At 41.7% G+C, this 27,294-nt stretch overlaps 1 protein-coding gene across 2 annotated transcripts in view; it reads right to left on the bottom strand.

Moving 5' to 3' along the window:
• Positions 1-1,733: 1,733 nt before the first annotated feature.
• WAPL (WAPL cohesin release factor) overlaps positions 1,734-27,294 on the bottom strand; it is a 65,981-nt gene continuing 40,420 nt past the window's right edge. For both annotated transcript variants that reach the window (XM_066600463.1, XM_066600464.1), the window contains 9 exons: positions 24,823-24,920; positions 19,224-19,300; positions 18,934-19,109; positions 18,723-18,838; positions 14,773-14,931; positions 11,379-11,586; positions 9,348-9,436; positions 9,122-9,217; positions 1,734-7,882 (listed from right to left, as the gene is read on the bottom strand). In XM_066600463.1, the coding sequence (XP_066456560.1) occupies positions 7,817-7,882; positions 9,122-9,217; positions 9,348-9,436; positions 11,379-11,586; positions 14,773-14,931; positions 18,723-18,838; positions 18,934-19,109; positions 19,224-19,300; positions 24,823-24,920 (1,085 nt within the window). In that variant the 3' untranslated portion in view covers positions 1,734-7,816. The remainder of the gene's footprint in view (positions 7,883-9,121; positions 9,218-9,347; positions 9,437-11,378; positions 11,587-14,772; positions 14,932-18,722; positions 18,839-18,933; positions 19,110-19,223; positions 19,301-24,822; positions 24,921-27,294) is intronic.

Below are 27,294 nucleotides of genomic sequence, written 5' to 3'. Positions count from 1 at the left end.
TCATTGCATCACCAGGACAGTTTTTGATCCACTGAGAACTTACAAAATAAGGATATTAGAAAATGTGTCTGACTAGTGGTGGTCCAACTACTGGAATACTCGCCGATCACCAGAACAGGATCTGGTGTGTGCCTGTACACAGTTGGGTGGAACCATGGTGTCACAAGAGGATTACCGCTAATTGCTGGGCTTCATCTGTACTTGATGCGATTATGCAGCAGATTCAGGTGGAGCGCAGCAATCAATGCAGAAGTGTGTTCAGTTACCGTCGCTCATTGTACAGGCACACTTGACCAGCTTCTTCACATAACAGTATTTGCATATGTTTTTGTGTTCGTACTATATTCACATGCAAAACAGAGAATAGTATCTATTTAATTTTAATGGGTTCATTCTCATGTGTGTTTTGTGCAGACCTGTATTATCTTTCTGCATTATGCGCAGCAAAGGCCCCCATAGAAATCTATAGGTGTGCAAGGGGATGTGTGAAACACTATGTAAAACTGTTAAAAAACATATCTGGACCTCATTGGGCTGAATAGCCTTTGGACGGGCGGACGCGCGGACACACACCGAAATTGTGCTTTTTTGGTTTCCAAGAAAATGTTATAAATAGCAAATCAAAAAGTTGTATATGCCCCAAAATGGTTTCACTAGAAACTACAGGATGTCCCATAAAAATGAGCTCTCACACCACTATGTCTACAGAAAGATAAAGTTATGGGTGGTCATAAGATGTGGCACAAAATAGCTTTTCAAAATAGTTTTTCAGTAGATTAATGTTACGTTATATAGTACCATTGAGAGAATACAACTCATCCTGCAAAAAACAGCTACATTGGTAGATAAGACGGTTATGATTTTTTTAAAAGTAGGGAGGAAAAACATAAAATTAAAAAACAAAAGGGAACGTATACTTGAGGGGTTATAAACCACAAAAGGCTCGTATAACACTTAGGTCACAAATTTAATGAAACATATAGTTATGGGTAACAAGTAGAGATGAGTGAGCATACTCGTTAAGGGACAATACTCGAGCGAGTATTGTCCTTTGTGTACCTGCCTGCTCGTCAGAAAAGATTCAGGTACTGGCATGGGCGGGGGGAGAGGAAGGGGAGAATCTCTCTCTCTCTCCCCCCCCCCCCCACCGCAACCCACTGCTCAGCCCCGCCGGAACTTGAATCTTTTCTGACGAGCAGGCAGGTACTCGAAAAGGACAAGACTCGCTTGAGTATTTTCCCTTAACGAGTATGCGCGCTCATCTCCAGTAACAAGTCCTACTTTAAATAAAATAAAACTTTTTTTTTTGGAAGTGAATGGGTGAAAAAAAAAAAAAGCAGTTCATCTCTAAACTTAGCCCGATATTGTGCTTGCCCGTGTGTAGGTAGCAGCAGTAAGTAGTGACGAGCGTTGCGCTGAGTTTAGCTTCAGGAGAAGGGGCCCCATCTATAAAGAGAGGCGAAAGGCCCAGTCTGTTGAAGTGACAAAGTGCAATCAGAATGCAGCTTGGGGGGGGGGGGGGGGGTCAGGAACCTTTGTGTAAGGTCAGGAAGAAAAACTAGCTTGAAAAGTGACTGAAACTGTTACATCAGTTATTATGGACTTGCGAGAAAATTTCCCTGAAAGACGTTGGAAATAAGAAAAAATGTTTAGAATGAATGCAACAAATTATGTACTGAAAGTAGCAATTTTTATTCGAGTTAAAATTATTTACAAAAAACCCAAAGACATACTTCATGAAACTGGTACAAACTTGATTTTATTTTCCTGCCGTTGGCTTTTGCTCCAAAGATCACAGCTGAGAAATACTGTATAAAATAAAAATAGGATTGGATTCAGAAAAGTACTCTACCATTCTAGTCTCCAATGGTTCGTATTTACAGAAATATACATTGGAAAACACAAAAACAAAAAAGTTAACTTTAAAAATTTTAATTGGAAATTAGGTATCTAGTGCCCATAAAACAATCTTTGTTTGGGGGATTTCAGCAAACCAAAATCTACTAGGATTAACAAAACGGCTCCCAGTTCAAACCTACTAGTGTGAGACCACGACTAGCATCAGTCACCAACATGCCAGAGCACATCCTACAGTCAGAGCTACAAGAGAACAGCTCCACTCCTGGCTTGCTGTCAGACAGACAAGCTTATCCTTTCCATACGCACAGTTATTATAAGGGACCTCTCTGCCTGTAATGTTAGGTGAACTCTACGCTAAAAATGTGGAACAGAATTTGTGTTTGGTCTGAATTGGAACCTGTTAAAAGAAAAAGTATCACCATCTAAAAGTATCCTTAAACAACCATGGCCAGTGTTAAGACAGCACACCTCTCATGCGATACTCAATAGCAAATGGAAATGAGATGAAAACGCAAACCCTGTAATTTGCACAAGATGAAATAAAAGTGTAAGAAGTTTACAGTTTAACCAACAGTGGAAGAAATATGGATCTTAGCTGCAAGCACAGACATCTGACACCTCTCTGGTTCTGGCCGCTTCTACTGTCATGGACGAAAAGTTAAGGCTGGGTCCCCACAAATTGCGGCTTTTCCACTGCACTTTTGATCTATATGCTAATTACGCACCACAAACGGTCTGAAAACCGCATGCATTTTACTGCAAAATCTGAGCTTTCCGATGTGGTTTTTAGCCAAGTGAATTCTATAGGCGAGGCACACTGAAAAGATGTTATTACTTGCAGCAGCGGTTCGAAAACCACTGCGTATTGCAGTAAGCTGCATGTGCTCTTCATACCACATTTTTGATGTGCAATTAATAAGGTGAATTAAACCCTTGAATTAAATCTGTGCTGTGCCTTCAACATCAACTTTGGATGCTGCAATGTGGACAGAGCCATCAGCTTCCGTATCTGTCCGCAATGACAATAGGCCTGGCAAGGAGCTCACCGGCGGAGATCCCGATCAGCAGATCCCGGCCGATCAACGATTTATGTCCAATGGTATTGACACGGATATTGCACTGTTGAAATTCACACCTAATCCTCTACGTGTGAACATACCCGTAAGCTCTTATTCCATTTTATGCATACAAAAGGTACCCGGGCTAATGCAGGGAGTCTAGATTGTAGATTTTCATTCACGGCCTCTACCACATGCCCTTTAAAAAATGCTAAATAAGGTGCTTAACAGAGTTTGGTAAATGATCAACTATTAATATAAACCTTCCATCTTTAACTTGATGATGTAATAGGTTTAATCTTAAGTAAAGGCCACAAAGAATAGGAAATTACTCGGTAGCAACAGTGAACCAACTTCGAAAACGGTTACGCTATATTTCTTTAAAAAAAAAAAAAGTTATTGCATCTTCTATTAGTTTTAGGTCATGTTCACACCTCCAGGATGCCCGGGTTTGTGTGCCTAAATCCTGACAGGACCAACCAGCATGCTGCAGGTAACAAGTGCACGGGGAATTTTATACCCCAAATCACATCTAGCAGACAGTCAGCGCAAAATGATATACTGTATGAATTTTAAAATACAGAAGTCCACGGTTTATCCTCAAACGTGGCTTCAGTGACAATGCACACTGTTATACCTAGTGCAGCAGCCAAGGCTACATTTACACGAGCGTGAATCGCGCGAAAGCTGTGTTTTCCCTTTAAAAAAAAAGGGGCATGCAGCGAATTTTTATTTTGAAGTGTCTCTCTGACCACATCGCCCATGGCTTTTAATGGGACAGTCAAACACATTGCATGCCATGTGATGTGCCTGTGAGTGCGACGTGAAAATAATAGGAAACACTTGTCGATCCCCCAACGTGCGTGAAGCAAGCGCCAGAAGATCGCAGTTTCACTGAAGTGATGCTAGGCATTTTTGCATGAAAAACGCCTCACATCCGCAGGTAAAACACAATGACAAGCGTGATATGGGGCCAGGTTTCTCAGTCCAAAATTGCACTCACCCATGTGAATGTAGCCTATGGGAATGATGCACAAAAGACAAGTTATATACCGCCCCTTCCAGCTCTGCACTAGGTATAAGGGTCTGCTTCTCATGATATGTGCGAGAGAGTTGTAGTCTTACAAGAGCTGGAAAGTCATGTTTGGAAATTTTAGCTGCGGTAATGCAATGCAAATAAGGCATAACTAACCTGGCATGGCTACCTTAGTTAAATTGAAGCCATGATGGAAGTGTGAACTGAGCCTTACTTGTACATAAATATGCTACCAAGTACATTTTTGGAATATACACATAGGTCTTCAGTTATGAAGATGGTCTAACATTAAAACAGTCCTTGTTGCCCACAGTGACCAATCAGTTCACGGCTTTAAGTTTGTAAACTGCTTTGGAAATATTAAAGCTGCACTGTGACTGGTTGCAACAAGGCAGGCTTTGGTTAGGTATGTTCTCACATTGCTGATTTGGTGCAGACCCGCAACAGATTTCAACCCTTTAATTTGAATTTAACAGCGGCAGATATGCAACAAATTAGCAACATGTGAACGCACCTCAAGGGACCTTTCACGCAGGATAGAATTACACACCAAAATCCTCAGGTCTAACTGCTAATTTTGATGCAGAATTGCAGGCAGGTTTTAAGCCATTTTTCAATTCCGCATCAATATTCACAGGTAGCCTGCAGATTGTGGTGCGGCCTATTCTGCCCCGTGTAAAAAGGTACCTTCGTTTTGATAAATGAGGCTCGTAATGTATAGAATTGTTGCGGTGTGTAATATAGCTGAAAGTGGAGAAAGACAAAATAAATAGTCTGAACACTATAAAATAATCTTAAAAAAAAAAAAAAATCCACCCTCTTCTGGTGGCAGACACAAAGAAAACCGTTATATGGTGCGCAAAGAATTCAATTCAGCAGAGCTTTGAAGCATAGGTGTATTGAAGTGTAATGTGTGTCTTCAGTGCAATCTTAAAACCAGTCTTACTGCAGATTAAACCTTACGATCCTGGGTGTCAAGTACTTAAATGTAATCCACAAGTGTGTGAGAGACTATCAAAAGTAAGCCTAGAGCTACACAGAGATTTTGGATGAACCTGTCACGTAGTCCTAACCTATAACTGGGTTTGTTGCCCTTCGTAAGTAGTCATTACTTCGCTTTCCGGCACTGCAACTGATATAGGAGACACGACTAGTTTTACTTAGGTAGCTTTGATAAATGAGGTGGAGTATGTTCTGGAAAGAATCTACAAATTCCCAAACTACTTTTTTGGGGGGGAAATAAAAGAAATTGGATACTAGTAAGAAAAAATAAAATTAGCCCATTTAAAAGTTTTTGCTGATCCATGGGGGTCCCAGACCTACCCCAAATATAAGCCATCAGTTTGAAATCCACATTACGGCCCATTTCAGCTAGCTGCATCGCCTGAAATTCTGCAGGATTCTGTGCTGCAGCCATCTGAAAGAGGCCTTTTTATTTATCACTCTACGGTAAGACAGGGAGCGAAAAACCATTTTAAAACAAGGTCTTATGAAGGTTGGACTAAGCCCCTACATGCGGTATAATGTCATCTTACAATATTTGATTTTAGCCTTCTAATTCTGGAGATACACGATTGTTTAAGTGTTTGGGAGCTGCTTTTAAAAATTACCAAGATGACCAGTGAAAAAATGTATGGTGTGAAAGACTAAGAAATGACAACTATCTGATGTCTATGGTGAGCTCAAGGACCAAGTGGCTTACTTTCTGCTAACTTGACAGGTGGAGACAAGCGAATCATTTAACTAAATAGCAAATTGTGCAACGTTTTCTTATTTATGTCATCAAGACATAAGACTATACAGCTGTAAAAAAAAAACCTTCGTGAAGTTTGAGAGCGGTTTACATTTACCACATCTGACCATAAAGAAAGAAGTTCTACGAGCCTTAAAAATGCTTCAAACATTAAAAAAAAAAAAACAACTCTTTGAAGTGCGTTGTTAAAGACTTCCAATGACCTTTACCTCGAGGATGGCGGTGACTTTGGACTGAGCGACTACTCGCAATCTGGAACGGTGTATGTACAAGTGAGCCAAGCTATTACTTGTAAAGAAAAAGGGTGAAAATAAAATTCTAACATATATAAAGCCACTCTTTGGACAGAGACTTTCCTTCTTACATCCACTGATGAGAAACATACAACCTTCATTTACTCTTCTTCTGTAGAGAGTACAATCTTGGGCAAGAGTGCAATATTAGTTGATTCTAGAAACAGTCTGAAAATCAATCTCTCTTATTAACATTTTCACATAAATATTGCTAAGAAACTCAACTAATATGAATTTTATACACAAAACTTCAAAAACTACCTACATCGCTCCTCTACCTTTTTTGAATTTTTTAAAAATTTTTACTTTTTTTTTGCTAAAAAAGGCAGAGATGCAGTTTGGCTCTTAACTATATGGCTTAAGTAAGGTCTCCTTGTTACAGTCATTCTGTTATGATCAGCTGGACCCTGGCAGAGAAAGCAAAGTCTGGGATATATTCTCATTATGTTTACAGATCTACATCAGCAGAACATTCATCCAAGCTTGAAGTTCCTCTCAAAGATGTTCAATCACCATACATGATCCTCGCTCATCTTAAGTAGGTTACTGTAAAAGCTCTGGCTTGGAGCATGTAGGGACCCTTCCAAGTGGTTGGCATGCATACGGTTCGGGTTGAGTTGCATGCGAAGAGTGCCCACTGTTTTCGCATGTTGAAAAAAGTGTAATCAAAAGGTGCGACAAACCTGTGCATTTCAGCAGAACATAAGAGTCTGAAAATGCATCAAGGACTCTTTAAACGCAGCTGAAGGCATTTTTTTCCTTGCCACACAATGCCGATACTTGGGAACAAGGAAAAAAAAAAATACTCCCTGAAAAGTAAAATAAGGGCACATGCCTTCTCATCTATATTAGTCCAAGATGACACCTGAGATGGACCATCTGAAAATATAAAAATAGATCCCAACTGAGTTCATTCTGTACAAATGAGCTATTGACAAAAAGTATATCCTAACTAGAGCTCTGGCATGCTGCACCGAGCCGACCCTTTTTTTCTGGCCCACCGACTGTAAAATTTGGTGCTGCACAGCTTTACAAATTTGACAACAGAACTGCTTTTTAAAAGGTATCCATGAATCTTAAATTAAGAATAAGTGGGGTGGAGGAAGGGGGTCAGGGAGGCTATATACAGAAAAATACATTTGTGGAACAAAGTGTTATGATCGGAAGCATCTAGTACAAAAGAGTAAGCAAAATAGCCAAGGAACAAAATCTGTTAACAGTATCCTAAAAAGCTTTACATAACTCTTAAACATTTTGGAAGCATCGAAAGCCTATTACAAAGCAAAAAAAGAAACAGAAAAGAAAAAAAAAAAAAGAAAAAAAAAAGGAAAAGCAGCCTTTTTGTCCAGAAATAAACAGCTCAAGCGTTGTTTGGACTCACACCAGTTGAGATGTCATTGTACCTGGCTGGCGTGTAATGCAGTACTTCAACAGTAAAACAGCAGTTGCACGATCAGCAGCAAATAACTCTTTGCAAGTTTACATTTTCTTTTTAACTGGCCTTAACCAAACTTATCCAGAGGAAATAAATAGAAATCCCCAATTCCATTCTGCACAGAACTCAAATACTGTGATGATTAAAACAGCCGGGTCTTATCATCTACAGAACCTCTGGTCCTTATACTTCGTGTGTTCGGCTGTAACCTGGTTGAAGTGGCAAACTCAACAAGACGGCTAAAAAGGAGTCCCGTTTGCCTTTTCAATGTAAGTCGCACAGAAAATTGCACTCAGTGCATCTTCATGGACTCTTATACATGACTTGTTCCTTTTGTAGAAGGAGTTTATCCAGCATTAATAAGACTGTCAATGTAGACGCCTAGCAGTGTTCCAAATATTCAATGACTCTGGAGATTGACTTCTGCCCCGTTGTTCCCACTGCACACTAGAAAACAAAGAAAAAGACATAGTTCAGAAATTAATGATAAAACTATACGTGAACTGCATGCCGAGCCTAAACTAGCTGTAAACCAGATTTACATTAGGCTGAACTACAGATCTGTATCATGCACGCCATAGACTTCAATAGGCCAATGGTTACCACAGACATTACCAGATACCTCACCCCCTTCTCAGATTTTGTAAATGTGTGACAAAAAAAAAAAAAAAAAAGGAAAGCCTAAAAAGAAAATCCCTTTCAACCCAAAAACACACATGCAGAGCTATTAGACATCCTATGTGACACTAACATGTTTTGCATTGATGTCCAGTGTTCAGGAATTAATACACTAAAGTCAATACTATAATTAACCCCAGCTAATAAACTGTTACATGTTTCATTCAACTAATTTCTGCTCCCAGTTGGTCAGAAGAGAATGACACATGTAAGCCTAACTAATTCTACACAACACAATGTCATGCTACATAATGAACACATTAGGACCCACCTGCACAGGGGAATGAAAGGATTTTAAGTAAATAAGCAAATTACCAGTAATTTAGAACACACACACACAAAACAAAAACACACACAAAAAAACAGGTTTCCTGTTGCATTTTTCACTGAATTAAACCAGTAAAAGAAAAAAGTTAAAGTTAAAGAGGAAAAACCCCACATCCCTGTGTCTCTCAGACTTAAAATACAAAATTGGGACCAGAATGTGGCATTCCAAAAAGTGAAATTTGCTCTGGGCACAAAGATCCAAAGCACACCCAGTAATGAAAGAGTTAATAGCTGTTCGACTCTTTCCGTAACGAAAGTGTCACACTAAAAACATTAAAATGAGCGGCTGAAGTGTCGGAATAAAACGAAAGACGAAAACCAATAATGCTCTAGTGCATCATTTACAAATCATGAAAGAGGTTGTCCTGTTGTAAACTATGGATGTCTTCTCCTCAGGACAGGCCATCAACAGTAGCATTGCCGAGGGTCTGTCAGCCAGGGCCCCTAATAAGCAGCTGTTCACTGGGCTACTGTGCTCATGCACTGAGATGACTTCTTCAGGAAGCAGACAGCTCTATTTTCAGTGCAGTGGCCCAGCCTGGTATTACAGGCCAAATTCATGAATCTACTATTGATCATCTAAGAATCTGAGACCTTTAATAGTTTACTGACAACCACTTTAACTATAACGAATAATCCAGTGGCAGGTTTACCTGTTCAATGATAAAACTGTTTACTTACTGTAAGATTCATGAAACTGAGAAACTTCTTCAGCATTTCAGTCATTATTGAGAAGTCTCCATCAGGTAAATGACTCCGTACAGTAGTCACATTGATCTGAAAAGTAGTAATTGTTACATAAGATCTAATATGAAAGCAAATTAAGTAATCTAGCAAGGCCATATAGACCTCTAAACTACACAAAAATTTTACCACAAAACAAACTTTTGTAAGTATATACACTGACCGGACTTTCCTGACAAAGGCAACCCAAAAGCAAAGCTGTGTAAGAGGCAACGATGCAATCTTCCATGTGCTTGCCTGCATGCTGGAGAGCTGCAAAGAAAACGTATCATTACATTCAGCTTCCGGACAATAGAATATATGCTGCCATGTTTACTTTAACATCTTTAATTAAAACATGCAGCAATAGAACAGAGTAACATAAAAAGGGTGTTCCCATCTCAGCCTTTCATTCCTGAGATGGGAACACCCACGCCTGTGATCCAATCACCCTGAAGATTACAGATACAGCTTAGTACAGCGAGCAATGCCATTTGTGTAACTCCAGTGTTACAGAAGCTTGATGTGCCATGCCATGTCCATAACTCCCGCTCACAATGAGTTACGGAAACTACGGAAGCCTGTCGCCCTGGCTGTTTCGTCTGATCAGATGCAGGGATTCCAATCTCAGACATGTAAGGCCAAGATGGAAATACCACTTTAACCACTTCAGGACTGCCAAACTATAAATATCCTGCAGTACTGCGGTGTGTAGGGAGCAGAGCCCACTCCAGACAGGCGGCTATCAGCTGTTTCTAGTAGCAAACAGCCACTGGAAATTAGAGTGTGCAGATCGCTGCAGCACCCTAAAATGGTAATAAAAACTATAGCTCACTCCACAAAAAAGAAAAAATTATATACATATACACACACAATATAAAAAAATATATATTATATACACACACACACACATATATACAGGCCTGAGGATATGAGGATACAATGACAAAGCAATTTAAGAGCCAAAAAAAAATATTTTTTTTAAATAGAAAAACATTTGGTATCGCTGTAATCCCACTGACCCACAGAACACAGTTCGTGGTACTTTTACTGCACTGTGGACATTGTAAAAACTAAACCTAAGAACGGCGCACTTTTTTTTCTTCATTTCTCCCCACTTCGTTTTTAAAAGTTATTCTGTACATTAAATGGTAGCAATAAAAAGAAATACATATTGTCCCATAAAAAAAAAGTCCTTACAATGCAGAGTTATTAGAAAAAGAATGAAAAAAGTTATGGCACTTGGTAGGCAGGGCCGAAAAAAGGGAAATAAAGCGATAAAGCTCTGGTCCTATAGTGGTTAAACGTTCTGTGAGATACTGAAAATATAAAAGATATACAAAAACAGTTTCAGCAATATGTAATCAAGAAAGGTGGCTAACATGCTGACGTTTTTATAACAATTTCTGGTCTTCTAAGTTAAAGGGGTATTCCCAGAATTACCTTCTATAACCTATGCATAACTTTTGCCTGATTGCTGGAGGTTTCTCATTTGGGACTCCCATTTGTTTATGAAAACTGGGGTCCCATATCCACGAGGAACTTGAGTGATGCAGCGTCTGCATTTAACTTTACAGGACGACTGAAGGTAGTCTAACATTGTACTAGACTGCTGTCTGGCAGACTCAATGGAGAGACGTATTCTTGGTCACTGTTCCCCTCAAGCCCCTCCTCACTATAGGACCCAGGTTCTAGTGAACAGTGGGGGGTTGAGGGGGGGGGGGGTCCGAGCAGTAGGACCAGTGATCAGAAATTTATCACCCATCCTGCGAAAAGCTACTAAAATGTTAATTTTGGAAATATCCCTTTAAATGTCTCCAATACAAAATACTATTAATGTCTTCCATGAGACAATTTCATGTATTTTATATTACGTAATGCTTGTACAGCAGTTTCTATGCAAAGCCACGCTAGTTGGCACCACTTAGAAGAATCACGAAGGATTGTTTTCTTTTACATTGCATTTTCTGCCTCAAGAAATGAATGAGAGAAAAGAAAAAGAAATGTCACAAAAAAAGTGTAATACAGAATGTATGTCGAAAAAACAAGCTTATATTAGGTTACGCATCGATGAACTGCTAAACGATTCTCACAATGTAAAAAACCCCAATGATCTAGCCAACTTCACAATGTCTTTACTTTCTGCAACAAGAGGTGCATTATACCACTGCAGGCAGCAATGATTCCATCTTTTCAGATTACTACACGGAATTACCTTTATTAAGGTCAAGTTCCTCCTCTTCCTCTTCCTTCTTTGGAGGTTCCTCTGAGTTTGGGCTCTTTTCCGCCGAGACCCATTGGATCTCTCCTCCAGTTTCCTGCCATTCACCACTCTTGTCCTGCTGCGCAGCAGGGACTTCTTTGATCAGCTCATCTGTTTGACTTTCAGCTAACTGGGCAGCTCTCTCCCTCTCCAGGAAAAGCTGGAGGAAATAGAATTTACTTTAGTTTACCTTTTTGGCAGTATACATAGCCAAACATGTGAACATTCAACATGGACAACTCTAGAAGCTTACTGCGAGGGCAAACAAAGGAAAGGATTGTTTACAGACTGCAGTTAGTTTGTCATTCCTCTGAATATGCTGTGTTTGGACCAGATTATCCTCCCGATTTTGTGTTTCACCCTTAACAAGTATGTTTTAGATCCAAAACTCTGAAAGTTTCAGTGCTAAAATTCTTGTCTGCCTTCAGCTGCCACTAGCTATCAGGGCCTAAAAACACGGTATTAAAGAGTAGAGAGTAAAAGTACCCTTTTGATAATTAGTTCCTGAGAGCCAACATTGCTCCTCTTGAATTATTTTTTCCCTTCTAGACTAAGGATCATTTTCTTCCGTCCTCAAATAAGGCCAAGTTCACGTGTTGCCATTAACCCCTTAGTGACCAAGCCTGTTTGCGCCTTAATGACCAGACCAAATTTTGGAAATCTGACACGTGTCACTTTGACATAGCATAACTCCGTAAAGGTTTTGCTTATCCAAGTGATTCTGACATTATTTTTTCGCCACATGTTGTCCTTCATTTAGGTGGTGAAAATAGTCCGATAGAATTTGTGTATATTTATTAAAAGCGCCAAAATTGGGAACATTTTGAAAAATTTAATTTTTTCATTTTTTCAACTGCGATATCTCAAATATGTGCAAACATACTGTGCAAATTCTTGATAAGATATATATTTCCATCTGTTTACTTTATTCTGGGCGCACATTAGAAAAACTTCAGCTTTTTTTTAACCATTTATGAGACGTGCAAATTTAACATTGATTTTCAGCATTTTGAGGAACACTATTTTCCGGCACCAAGCCAAGATTACAAAGGCTCATGAGTGTCAGAATGATAGATACCCCCACAAATGACTATTTTAAAAACTAGGCCCTTTAATGTATTCACTGAGGGGGTCGTGAGTATTTTTACCTCACAGATTTTTTTCAGGAATTAATGCAATTTAGAGGAGAAAAAAATAAAATTTCTTGTTTTTGCAAATATGCCATTTAAAAGATGGGATTTTTTTTTCTATAATGCACATGAAAATGCGTATTTGCACCCAAAATGGATAACCCCGTTTGTCCTGTGTTCAGAAACATACCCATTGTTACCCTAGTCTTCTGTCCATATGCACAACGGGGCCCAAACCGAAAAGAGCAGACGGTGACTTTCAGAACAGTCATTTTGCTTGAAGGCGATTTCAGCCCCATTGCCCAATTGTAGAGCCCTTGATGGACCAAAATGATATAGAACCCCCACAAATGACCCCATTTTGAAAACTAGACCCCTTAACGAATTCCTCTAGAGGTGTACTGTGTATTTTGACCCACGGTTTTTGAATGAATCTAAGCACAGCAGAAGGAAAAAATTACGATTTTAATTTTTTTGGCAATTGTGTCATCTTAAAAACATTTTTTTTTTGTACAGCGTACATAAGAATGAAAAAGTTCACCCCAAAATGGATACCCCCTTTTGTCCCGTTTTCAGAGACATACCCTTTGTGGCCTTAATATTATGTCTGTATGCACAATGGGGCTCAAAAGGAAAGGCGCATCAAATTTCAACTGTGTCTTAAATTTTACGTAATCGCCATTATCTATTGGATAACGGCGATCACGTGACCGGGGACCGCTCACTGCGGCCCTCGGTCACTGCTCCAGGCTCTTGGCTACATTTAGTAGCCAGGAGCAAGGAGACTTTGAATTTTCAGGGCCCTCAACAGCTTTTGCGCTTGTGTCCGCCATTTTGCTAATGGGCACATGCGCCAAAGTTGGGGAAAGGTCCGTGGATAAAGATCCCGTCGGGGGACATCGCCAGAGGCCTTAGGTAAGTAATTTCACCTCCCCTCACGAATCTGATCTGTGATTGGAGGTGAAATTTTAACTTTTTTTTACTTTTACGTGATCGCTGTTTTCAATTGGAAAACGGCGATCACGTGACCAGGAACCGCGTTTTGCGGGCCCCGGTGAAATTTCCAGGCTCTCGGCTACATTTGGTAGCCAGGAGCAGGGAGATTTTAAATTACCCTGGCAATCTGCGCCTTTTGCACATGCGTCCGCCATCTTGGCGGCGGGCGCGTGCGCAGAAGCCATGGTGAAGTCCACGGATAAATGCGGTGCCTTAGGTACGTTATTTCATCTCCCCTCACGGATACGATCCGTGAGGGGAGATGATACTTAAAACTTTTTTTCTTTTTTTTTTTACTTTTTAAAAACCTTTTTATACTTTACATGATCGCTGCTATCCATCGGATAGCAGCGATCATGTGACCGGGAACCGCATACAGCGGCTCCCGGTGACATCCCTCAGCTCTCGGCTACACATGGGAGCTGGGAGCAGAAGGATTTTTAAATTTCCCGGGCCGCGCGCACCTTCTGAGCGCGCGCCCGACGTATGACGTCTGGCGCGCATGCGCAGAAGGCGTTGACGGGACCTGGAGGCTGGGACAGCGCCGATCATGGGGCGAAGGCGGATGAGTACTTTCAGCTGCCCCAATGGATCCGATCCACCAGGGCAGCTGAATCTTTCACTTTTTAAAACTTTTTACTAACTTTTATATGATCGCCGGCATTCGGTAAATGCCGGCGATCACGTGACCGGGAGAGGGGACCCGTGGCCCGGAATGGCAGCTCCAGGTTGCTGGCTACCTCCGAGAGCCGGCAGCATGGAGCGGTCACGTCCTCTACTTGCAGGGCCTTAATCCCTGCAGGAAACATTTCTACGTCCTGAGGGAATAAGGCCCAGCAAGTGAGGACGTAAAAAGACTATGGGCCGGTCGTTAAGGGGTTAAATGTGTATTTCTGCAGTAAAAATCCAAGGTGGACATATGGAATTTAGCCACAGATGTACAGCAAATCAACATGAGGATTAACCCCATTCAAGGGCGCTATTCCCCAGTTTTTCAGGAAAGACGCAGAAATCAGTAGCCCGGTGACTCCTCTACCAGTCAACACAAGTGCTTTGCCATAAATGTGGATGCTTGCTGTCTTATCAAATCCCATATATGCAGTACTGAAAAGGAAAAAATTATTTTCAACTATCTGAGCTTCCAGTAGCAAGCATCTAAGGGGTTTCTGGGAAAGTGTTAACTTTGTTTAAAGTGGAGTTGTAGAATGAACATTCCTTACCTGAACTAATGCATGGACTGCATCAAGATCCCTAGTTTCCATGGACAAGAGTTCTCCATCCGCACCAAAGGAATCATACGATTGCGTTGTTTGCATGTTTACAAGGCAGTGCCGGTTCCTAGCACTGTACTCAACTAAATTGATTAACAAACCCAATCCCTGAAGATGAAAAGAAAAGAAAGCGATAAGGAGAGATATTACAAATTATTATTTATATAAATTGGTATTAAAATATATATCACTGTTTATCGGGAGCGGCACTATGTAGGTGCAACAAAAAGCGAACACTCTGGAATTGAATAAAATGTGGCCCGATTGTGTTCTGTCTAATTTGGACTTAGATAATCTATGGCTCTCGGCAGAATCCACCTGTGACTGGCAGGTGGCACTTGTACCCACTAAAGGTGGACATGTCACAGGTGAACCTCTGTATAACTGCTCCTTCACACTAGTGATCGCGATTTTGCCGCAATAAAATCCCGTCTTTGTTCCCACGATTGAATGTTAGCGCTGCTTTTTTCCCCGAGAATGGTCTTGCTGCCGCCCACGATTTTATCGCGCAAAAGTCGATAGGAGTTTCTAATGTTAAAAACGCTTGCAAGAAAATCAGAAGTTAATGTAATGTGATAAAAAGGAGGCTCCATAGGTAAACATGGGAGATATAAAGCAAAAACGCAGAAAGATAGGGCACGCTGCAAATTTTCTCCACTCCACATTGCATGAGAAAACATCACAAATGGGAAAGAAACCACTGAAAATCATTAGTTTCATATTGCTGTTTTACACTCTCGCATCACTCAGAAAATACACGATTTTCAAGTGTGAAGACACCTTCACCCTTTTGCTTCTCACATTTCTTTCACGCGATTTTGCTGTGTTTAACGCAAAAGTCAATAAGACTTTCTAATGTTAACACATTGCGATTTTCAACATGATGCGTTTTTAACATTAGAAAAGTCAAATTGACTTTCGCTTTAAAAAAACATAGCAAAATCACTTGAAAACCCGCACGAGAAGAACGCCAGTGTGAAGGTGTCCTAAAGTAGTTTTTTCAAAGTCAATTAGCAGAAGGGGTTTCATTTTAGCAGATGAGGATGTTAGATTAGGTGGTTCTCACAGGTGAGGGTTTGTAGCAAGTACAGGTGAAGCACATTACAACCATATGGTTCATCTGTATCTGCAACAAACCCATGGAGTGGGTGTTAACATCACTACAATGGGTAATCTAGAAAGAGATAGGGATGAACCCGAGGGAAACAGAAGGCGAACTAGAGAACACTAACAGCTAAACCCCCTGTCCACCATAATAGAAGCTCTGAACAAGAATGGTGATCAGAGAAGGACAATATGAAGGGATCCGCTACTGTACAAAAGAAAAAAAAATTAATTCTGCCCAAGATCACACGGCTTCTGAAAAAATGTTCTATGGACGGATGAGATAAAAGTGGAACTTTACCACAAATGCACAATGCCATGTTTGGATTTAAAAGAACACTACACATCAACACTACCCCATCTCAACTGGGACACAAGGTGGAGAACATCGTGGGTCAGGGCCGATTTGCCGTCTCAGGGTCTGGACGTCTCGTGACCATTAAGGCTGCCTGTCCACGGGCGATGATCCGCTTGCGATAAATCGCCTGCGGATCACGCTATGAAAGCTTTCCATAGACTAACTATGGAAATCGCAGCCTGACGTCCTTGATCGAAGAATCATAGCGATTCTCCGCACGTGGGATTAAAATCATGGCATGCTGCAATTCTCCACGATGAGCCTATTAGACGGGCTCATCCCTGGAGACCTGTTAGTGCCCCCAACCCCCCATGCGGCAGAATACCGCTAGCGATATTCCGTCATGGCCATGGACAGACAGCCTTGGAGAACTACGAATTCTACATTAATTCAAGCTCAAAATCAGTACAGCAAAATGACAACTCCTGACAATATTTCAGCCCGCTGTACGCATCGAGTTCCTGTGTAAGCGAAGGAACTTGTTGTGGAAGAAAATAAAAGTAACTGGAACTGTACAATGTTATATTATAACACTATGTTTTGTAGCTGCCGCTATGTTTAAATGAATTTAATAACTGCAGCCAAACCCTGGAAGAACTTGAGTAAGGCTGGAGGATGACAACCACAATACTCCGCTCGGAGTCCATCACGATTTATTAGTTTTTATTGCTCTTTTTGGTAGCAGTGTTCTTCGGGGACCGAGTTATCATGAGGTACTTGAAAACTGAAGGCTCACTGCTTTTAATTTTGATAGAGCAAGGCAATGTCTGGCTTGGAAGTGATGCGGTAACCGTGGATAACAGCAATAACTTTGTGCTCCATGTGGATTAACTACATGAAGGTCTCAAGTACTGTTCTTTGATTCATCCATCATCTCTTTCTTGTACCTTGACTATCATCTGAGTGGAGCCGTGCAGGTCTCATCCCTGAGATTTTAACTGTTAGGGAAGACAACCTACTTTATCGACCTTTCCTGAGCTTCACACGATGAGCCTTTTTTGCAACACAGACAATACTTATTGACTGAGTGCATGACCTCTAGCTGAAGAACTGTTGAATGATGCACAATGACAATGACTCAAAGCACACAAGTAAATTAGCTAAATAATGATTGAAAAACGATGAGCATGTGAGTTTTGAAATGACCAAGTCAGGCAGTATTCATACGGCCGATATCCTCACTACAGTTGTGTCTGAGATGGACAGGACTCTCACGGAAAATGAACCTTATCCTTTGAATGGTTTCACTCACATGAACACTTTCACTCGGACCAATGGCCAGAGTTTGAAAAAATTGCTGTACATCCTGTTTTTGTGCAAGTCTTGCATGAGAACGGGGACAGGTAATGTGTGGTGTCACACAAGTTACATGGATGGATTTTTCGTGTGTTGTGCAATGAGAGTTGTGTCTGAGAAATGTGCAACTCATTCTCAGCTGTGTGAATGCAACTTCAGAGTTATGATCTTAACTAGAGATGAGCGAACGTACTCGTTTAGGGCGATTTCGCAATTGAGCATCGCTTTTTTCGAGTAACTGACTACTCGGGCGAAAAGATTCGGGGGGCACCGGGGGTGAGCGTGGGGGAGGGTAAAGAGCTCCCCCGTACCCCCCACTCCACCACGCCGCCCCCCGAATCTTTTCTCCCGAGTAGTCAGTTACTCGAAAAAAAAGCGATTCTTGATTGCAAAATCGGCCTAAATGAGTACGTTCACTCATCTCTAATCTTAACCCTATGGAGATGCTGCGTCATGACTTAAAAAGGAATAATGCATGCAAGACATCCCAGAAATATTTATCGTCAACACATTTGCAGGGAGGAGTGGTCCGAAATTCCTCCTCAATGTTGTGTTACCTATAGCTGCAAATAAGATCTGCACATTTAGGACATGGTTGCTGCTGGGAAGGGGGAGAGGTCTACAGCTTATCCCAGTCAAGGGTTCATTTACCTTTTCTCCCTGCACTATGCATGTTCACCCAATGTGCTCAAAAAACCCACAAACACTACATTACTACGGTATTTGTGAGCTAGACTGTTACCCAAGTTACGATTTTAGACCACACTAGTAATCAATGCGGAAAGCCAAACTGTTAACTTACTTATTCTTCCACATGTCAACTACATGACTCGTCTGCCAGAAGATCATTTGTTGATGATCAACAGTTCAGACGATTAGGGATGGCTTTATCCAAACTTTGCAAGTTTCCACCCATAATCAACCAAACTTACACAGCAATGTGAACCGATCTGGATGGAGACAGACACAGGAGCTTTCTCGCTCAATCCCACCGACTTTGAATGTAGGGGAAATTCAAGACTCCTGTTCTAATGATCATTGCGGCCTCCAGTAATCAGACACCTAGCCTAAGGATAATGTCCATTGTGGGGAAAACCACATTACCCCCAAATGTTATTCAAATGAGAATGCACAAACTCACCAAAACTCTAATATCAAATCTCTGTTCTTGAGGTAGGTACTTTGGAACTTGAAGAACACAGTTCATTGCAGTGCTTATTAGATTGTCCTGCTCACCAGTCTTTGTGCTGCCCCATTCTGCATAACACAAATTACATGAAGTCAACTACTGCTGGAACAGCTCACTTTCCTTAGACGTTTGGCTTTAGCTACATAAAATGAGAAGTTCTTACCATTGTCATTTGTTAAATTGAGCAGCACGCCAATAATGGCTCTCATGCAGTCCTCTACAGCCTTGCCAACATGGCTGCCTGCACTGTGGTATACTAGTGGCTTATTGTAAGGAATGCAGATGCTTTCCTCAGCTCGGTTATACCGCTGGATGTACTCCTCACAGTGTCTAAGTGCTCTGTTGGAACAAAATAGCACAATATTACAACAAAAGTCCCACAAATAAAGCTAACATTTGCACATTTTCAATAGTGCATGTTTCAAATATTAAAAGGTGGATAGTTTCACTTACTTTGCTGAAGACACAATGAGCTGGGAATCCTTGTATGCAATTAAGTAGCTCTGGTTTTCTGGATTGTGCACCGTGACCTAAAACAGCATAGAATAGAACATTACAGGTCACCGCCGGACACCAGAGCACAACAAGCAGACAGAATCTCTTCTTACGTGTATCTAGGGAAAGAAGGGCTGGGGCACTAAAAGTTAGCCCAAAAGACTAAGGACCCAAGAGTTCATGCCTTGCATTGTTGGTGCAGTTTTGTCATCATTGTATTTTGACAGATAACAAAGTAAAGACAAAAAACACAAGAATTCACCCTAAAAAATATAAATACAAAGGCTGAACTACAAAGAAAACTACAAAGACAAGACATGAATGCTCGTCTTGTGTCACACGAGTGTATGCGTGTTTGCACATCAGGCGTTGCGTACTGCGTGCAGGGTTTACTGTACTTTTTGCATTTGCACGTAGTGTGCAATTGTGCACAAGAAAACACGCACCGATGCCCTCAGTCAATGAAGTGGCCCATTTGTTGAATACGTTCAACATTTGTTCTTTTCCTGCACAAATGAGCAGAAAAATAGAGCATGCTGTGGTTTTTGCATAACTCTGCAGTTGCGCATGCAAAATACGCGCTTCTGAAGGACCCTATTGAAAATCAATGGGTTCTATATTTGTATTGCGCATCCAAAACGTTTGTATACGAATAAGTTTGTGCGGCACAGGCCAAGTCTACCAAGTTCTCTGTGGAGAATACCTTTAACAAACGGGCACCCTTGGAGCCATCAATGTGCTAGATGGCAGGAAATTCTTGACTAGTACAAATGTATGCTTAAAAACAAACATCCAAGTATAGTCTAACTGGTAGATTGTCCTGCAGCTGTGGGGCATGGTAGACTGCTTGTTAAAATACGTTATATGGATCATGTGCAGATAACATCACAACGTATGTGATCAGTATTTGCTGTCAGTTTTATTTTCTACTGGACAAATACGATCTGTATTTGCCAAATAGAAAAGGATACAAACATAAAAATGCAAATAAAAGGAAAAAATGCGGCAATAGGCATATATATATATATATATATATATATATATATATATATATATATACACAGATTTACATTAACTGTATGGTCCATAAAATATGAGACATTTAAATGCTGCTGTCATAACCCTTTTAAATGGCGTTTAACAGTAGCTGTTGCAGGTGGCTGTCAGCTGTCAAAATAAAGCCAGCACCCACATTATAAGGAGCAGGATCCACTCCTGATCCCGCTCCGTACAACCCTCCCAGGACATAACTGTACGTCCTGGGGCATGGAAAGGTGTTAAAGGGGCTTTCTGTGCACAAAATGGAAATTCTGAAAATGCTGAAATCTAGGAGGTGCTGCTAAGTATCGGCAATCTGCACCTGTTATCTGCCTCTCTGGACCCTCTTTGACCCGTGGAGCCACCAATTTGCCACTGTGTTTACATGCATCACTTCCGCAGCGAATACAGCAAAAGACTTCCCTATAACTCCCATCATGCATATAGCTTGTTTACTGACCAGCACTGTAGCTCCACCCACAGCTCGCAGGTCCTACAACTTACCAGCACCAACCTCCCTCACTCAGAGTGCCAGAGATAGCCTGCTGAAACAGACAGGCAGAACCTTCCAGAACTCTGAACGGCACATGAGCAATAGAGCACAGGACTTCCACTCCTGTCCTCCCATCATGCACTGCTCACAGGAAGTGGGAGGCTACGGACAGGGAAGGAAGTAGCAAGTGTGGACAAGATGGTATTTCTGGTGGAGGCGCAAGTGACATAGAAAATGAAGAAAGTAGCTAGACCGGGTACAGTAAACCTAATACAAAATGACTTGTGATGTACATTAGATTTTAAAATGTTAGCCTGCGCCCAGAATACCTCTTTAACGTGACCAAATACCCATTAATCCTCCCTTTTGTGCAGTTAGAGCTAAAAGCTCTTTTTTTACTTGTTCAAGTGATACATCATCCTATGTAGAATTTTGTGGTGTAATATTGTAAGACTGTACTCCTTTGTTATTTTTTGGTGGATCTGCCAGATGAAGGGCAAATACCAGCATGGACCAACAGTCTGTTACTAAGCGTTATGGAACGGACGCTACAGAGTTCCAGGTCTGCTAAATACCAGCATGAGAGTCTGGCCAAGTTCCCTGGATCCGATGACTACCTTCTGCTCCAGAAACTTGAAGGTTTCTACTTTCCCGGCTTCCCAGTGCAAGTATCACATCTATGAATGCTGGACACATTTAGCATCTCTTACAGTTCAGGATTTTACTTTTGGACTAAGCCTTCTCTAAAACACGCTTGTGAACGGCCCTATTGAAAATCTAAAGTGACCGATCACTTCACTATTCTCAGGCATTTGTCCTTCTCTCGTACATTGTCAATTCAAAAAAAAAATAAAGAGAAAATTCTGAAGTTGACCTCCAGGCCTCATGCCCCTGGCTGGGTCAGATTCCAAATGCGAAATCAAACCCGGTGCCGGCCAGAAACCCTACAATCACCAGTCCGGATCCACGGCGAGTGGCTCAGCTAGCGCAGTGCAGGGCATGACACTGACAGCATGTCGGCGAGGACGCGGATCTGCGGTGATTGCCAAACCTAAAAATTTGGCATTGTTGCAGATCAGACAGCTTCCATTGACTGGAATGGAAGCAATCTGTGCAATTTTCTGCACAAAATACAGCATGCTGTGATTCTTCCCCGCGAGTGGGAAAAAAAAGATTAAAATATTGCAGTTGATTCCCGCTCATGGGCATGGAAGAATCTTTTAACATTGCATGCTATGGACAGACATTGCTGCAGAATTTGCAGCGGGCGTCTGGCCGCAAATTTTGCAGCAATAATCAGTCCGTGGGCATTGAGCCTTAGGACTCATGTCCACGGGTGTATCAGATTCCGCATGCGGGAGCCCGCAGCGGAATCAAAACCTGCCCGCCGGCCGAGGACACTGATACCTGTCCGTGTTCTGTGCGGGTTCTCTTTCTTCACAGTGTACGTGTGCGGAAGCTCTAGTGCAGTTTATTTTTTTTTTTAAACTCCCACTTTCCTGCGGTATCCGCGGGCCGTCCGCAATGTTATCGGACGGCTTCCATTGACTTGAATAGAAGCCGTCCGTGCGGGATCCACACTGAAATGGAGCAAACCGAGAGTTTTTCTGGACAAAAAGGTCCACAAATGAAATCCGCATGCTTTATTTCATTTGCAAGTGCCCATATATCCCTATGGAATGGCTTGATTTATGGATCTTCTGCACGGATTCCGCAAGTCAGATCTGCCGGTGAACGTTGGGCCTTATTCTAGAGATCAGCTTCTAAAAATAGTATCTTCACCTCATGTATGAAGACTGGTTCCTTGTTTATTCCACTTTGGCGCTTTAATAGGGTACTTTGCTAGGCGGATTAGGATGGCCCTTGCTCATATTTCAGCAGTTCAGTTCTTATAGTAAGGTTGATATCACCAAGATCTTGCTAGGTTTTGGTCAATTAGAGTTACGGCCTCTGTTGGGTCAGACAATTAAGCTACTATTTCATCGTAACCATTTTCATACTTTTGTTTAGGCCTCTTTCACATGAGCGATAGAAATATCGCTGCAAGAAAATCGGATCAATATCGCAGCTGTGTTTTGTGCGATATCGCTGCGTTTTCTTGCAACAATACTCCAAATGTGTCACAACAAAGTTGCGCAACTGAGGAGCCCCAACCCAAAAATAAGACCTGGCTGTATTAATGGAAAAAAAAACAAACAAAAAAAAACACACAACACCACACACACCACCTAACAGGCACAGTCAGCTCTGCAGCACCACATCTCCACAGGTCCCCGGGCACACTTGCTTGCAGTTTTGAGCCAGCGCTTCCTGGTCGGAGATTCAAAAACCCCACCTACAGGAAGCGCTGGCTCCGATTGGTTCTCAGCCAATCACTGCATCGCTCAATAAACCAACCACAGCTAATGCTTTTTTTCCCATAAAAAGGCAGATAGGGCTTATTTTAGGAGAAACAGTAGGACTACCTAATGTAATAGTTGTATGTGAAGCATGAGCATCACATACATGCGATTCGTAGCACCCTCGCATTGCGAGAAAATCACGCGATTTTGTCACCCATGCGAAACCGGCCTTAAAGCCCTACTGGCTGGTCTCTAGTTTTTTTTTCTTTCTCTCCTTTCCTCTAGGAAGACTGTTTACATGCTTCCCCAGCGTTTATCCTGGTTATCCATCAGGATGCTACCATAGGCGAAATGGGAAAAATGATAATTACACTTACAAGTTGATTTTCAGACCCCATGACAGCACCCATCTATTCCCTCCCTCTGGCTTTTAGTTAGTTATAGAAATTTAATGAAATACATATTTTTAGCAGGTATCCTCCTCTGGAGCTACTCAGGATTACACTGAAGGCGGAGGTCTGTAATTTAATGTGCTCTAGGTTTCCTGTTCAGCTCTAGGACAGAGTTCGCTCTCATGTTGCTGTCACGGGTTCTGGAAAACCAAGTTACGGCAATTATTTTTACTTTCCATCATTCCCTGCCCTACCATTTTTTTTTTATTTTTTAATGAAGGTTTTCTGGAACGTCAAAAGAAATGGTCTACAGCAAGAGCCCTGCACCATGGCAAAGTAGATATGCTTAGCCACAGCCTTAGTAAAACCATCCTCCCCACCCCCTCAACCAACAAGGATAGGGAGTAGCATAGGAGAAAAATAAAACCTGTGTTCTCCCAAATGCAGTTTACCTTCAGATTAACCCCTTAAAGACATGCCCCCCCTCCCCTCCCCTCCCCCCCTCTTCGGTTTTTCCTCCCCCCTTTTAAAAGTCGTAACTCCTTTATTTAGCCACAGACATGGCTGTATGAGGGGGTTTTTTTGCGAGACGAGTTCTATTTCTTAAATGGTATTATTTAATGTACCATATAATGTACTGAAAAACATTTTTAAAAATTCTAAGTGGAGTAACATGGAAACGCACCCACGTTGTATGAAAACAGATTGCCTGCCATCTCTCTCATACATACCCCAACGCTTCAGGACATAAATGTACGCTCTGCAGCATTAAGGGGTTAAGGGTGTATTTTCAACTCAAGACATTTATGACATACGCAGGATATGCCATAAACATTGATAGTCACAAATGTGAGAGTATCTATGTGGAGGATTGGAGTCCCCATATCCCGGCGCTGACTGCTATATATCCAGGCAGAGAACAAATGATGCATGTAACTTGGCAGTTTCTGACATTCCTATACTAGTGAATGAAGAGCACTAAGTAAACACACGGCTACTCTGCATTCATCTCATAAGGAAGGACGGGGGACCCCATTTACCGCAGAGGTGCAGATCTCAGAGGTTGGACCCACATAAACATAAAACATTTGTGGCATATTCTGTGGATAAGCCATACATGTTTTAAGTTGGGAATTCCCCTTTAAATATACCAAAAACGAGATATAGGTTTGGCATTTGTACATCTTGGCAACAAAAAAGGAACCAGCTGTCATGACATTCAGAAAAGGTTTCATTACTTACACAATTATGAACTTTTGACAAAAACAAAACAACCTGATGAAATTACTCACACTCTCCAAAACTCGTAAGCATCGCTCAGCTCCCCATAAAAACGCGACTAGTTTTTCCTCCTCATCATCATTGTCAAGATGATTCGCACATTCTTTTACTGTAAAGAAAAAACATTCCTGTTGCATTTCTGCAATAGACTAACACATTTGATGATCTACGTCTATGCCATAGGGATACGTCAGAAGAGATTGATAGGGTGCTCTCAGCTAGGACCTGGGATTCTCCCAAGTGTCATGCCCCTTGGCTTCTAAGGGTATAGTCACATAAGTTTGTTGCAGAAATTTTAGTTGGTCAGAGTTCATGTGAATGAGCTCATTAGTGCGGTTCTGTCGTAAACGTATTCAAGATTTTATCGACCCCACCGCTGAAACAAATAAACGTGTCAAGGCTCACTAGACTGCAAGTCTCCAAATAAAGAAGCAATAAAAGGGGTATTCTGGGACCAATAGGTCATCCGTAGATGATCGGTAGAGACCTGCCTTTTAGATACCAGCTGATTCCTAGGACCGTTGTCACTGCGGTCAGCCCTGGAAGCAAATAGTGCTGAACACAATGCAAACCAGGTTGGTACTGCAGCTTTTGAGTTTCTTGCGTTGACCACAGCATTAGGAATTAGCTGGTCAGCAGATTCCTGCTAGTCACCAATAGGAAAGACTGAAGTCCCGGAACATCCCTTTAACAGTCACATTAAAATTGGAAAAACCCTACTGAAAGGGTCTTTTTTTGTAGATTTTGAATGTGTCAAGTGTATTTAGTGCAGAACTCAGATGCCAAACATTTTTAACCCCTTAGTGACATAATTTCAGCCTTAAAGGGGTTGTCCCGTGATAGCAAGTGGGGTTCAGCACTTCTGTGTGGCCATATTAATGCACTTTGTAATATACATTGTGCATTAAATATTGGCCATACAGAAGTTATACACTTACCCCCTCCGGTGTTGGCGTCCCCATCTCCATGACGCCGACCGAAGCCTTCTTCTGCCTGGATTAGACGCGCTCGCGCTGGAGGGGCCTCTCCGGCGTGCTTGCGCCGCACAGGTCTTCTGCGCATGCGCAGAAGACCTGTGCGGCGCGAGCACGCCGGAGCCGGACAGAAGAGAGCAGACTGTGCAAGCGCGTCTAATCCCGGCAGAAGGCGGCTTTGGTCGGTGCCATGGAGACGGGGACGCCAACACCGGAGGGGGTAAGTGTATAACTTCTGTATGGCCAATATTTAATGCACGATGTATATTACAAAGTGCATTAATATGGCCATATAGAAGTGTATAACCCCACTTGCTTTCGCGGGACAACCCCTTTAAGTAAATGATTTCCCCTTTTGTGTTCGAGCGATGTACCTTTAATTTTTTGTCGATGTACCTACAGCACACCTTATTGTTTTGCATGACGAGCTATAATTCTTATAGAAACATATTTAATGTACATATAATGTATTGCACAAGTTAATTTATATAGTTTACAAATGAAAAACTTTATATTAAAAAAAAAAAAATCTGTTTGCCACCACATTCCAAGGCCAGAGCATTTTATTTTTCCACCGCTAGAGCTTTATGAGGGCTTGCTTTTTGCTGCATGATTTTCATTCATACTAATTTGAAGTATTAACGATTTTTTGATTACTTTTCAATGCAGTTTGTGACAGAGAGCAAATATGTTCTCAGATCAATAAAAGGGGGTTAACATAAGCCAAAGTTCAGGTTTCCTCCTCATGGGACAAGGGGACAGACAAGAGAGCACCAATCATTCTATGCTGACTGCTTCTCCCCCTTCTGCTCTGCATGAAGACGACAGCCGTAAATTCAGTATTCCCGACCCTACTTCAAATGACTATAGCTCTGATTCCATCAGTACTTCTGGTGTCACTTTAAAGTCAATATTCTTTTCAGTAGCACTGACAGAACTGGAGATACAGCTGTCTGAAGTAGAGCAAGCTCAGTTCATCCAAAACTGTAACATTCTTTTACTGTAGAATGAGCTCCATTCATGACCGATAGAAGAACACAGTTAGGGCTCTTGAAAAGGGGAGGACAAAAATTACAAAATTAGAATACAACTAAGCCGTTATTATCTTAGACACAACTCAGCGGTCCTGACAGAAGACACAGACCTACCACTGCCACAGAGATCCGGTGGGCTTAAGGACCTGTGGTGAGGTCACTGCTGTGAGAAGCCATTGTGCAGTTTGGTAGAAAGTACTGTATACTGGATACCTGATAGCTACTACCAGGACCTGTGATGGCGTCACCATCATGTGATCACCTGTGTGGGTGAAGTCAGGAATCACATGACCAGGGGTGATCACTGTATCTAGGAGTCTGGTGATGTGTGGAATAGTAGAGCTGTGTGTGTAATCAGCGGGGTCAGGATGGAAGTACAATGTAGCAGAGCTGTGTGTGTAATGTGTTGGGTCAGGATGGATGTACAATGTAGCAAAGTTGAGTGTGTGATGTGTTGGGTCAGCATGCATGTAGT

This window comes from Eleutherodactylus coqui, chromosome 4 (genome assembly GCF_035609145.1).
Source record: "Eleutherodactylus coqui strain aEleCoq1 chromosome 4, aEleCoq1.hap1, whole genome shotgun sequence".
NCBI lineage: Eukaryota > Metazoa > Chordata > Amphibia > Anura > Eleutherodactylidae > Eleutherodactylus > Eleutherodactylus coqui.
The sequence above is the reverse complement of the archived record's forward strand: the minus strand, read 5'-3'. Positions and strand labels throughout refer to the sequence as shown.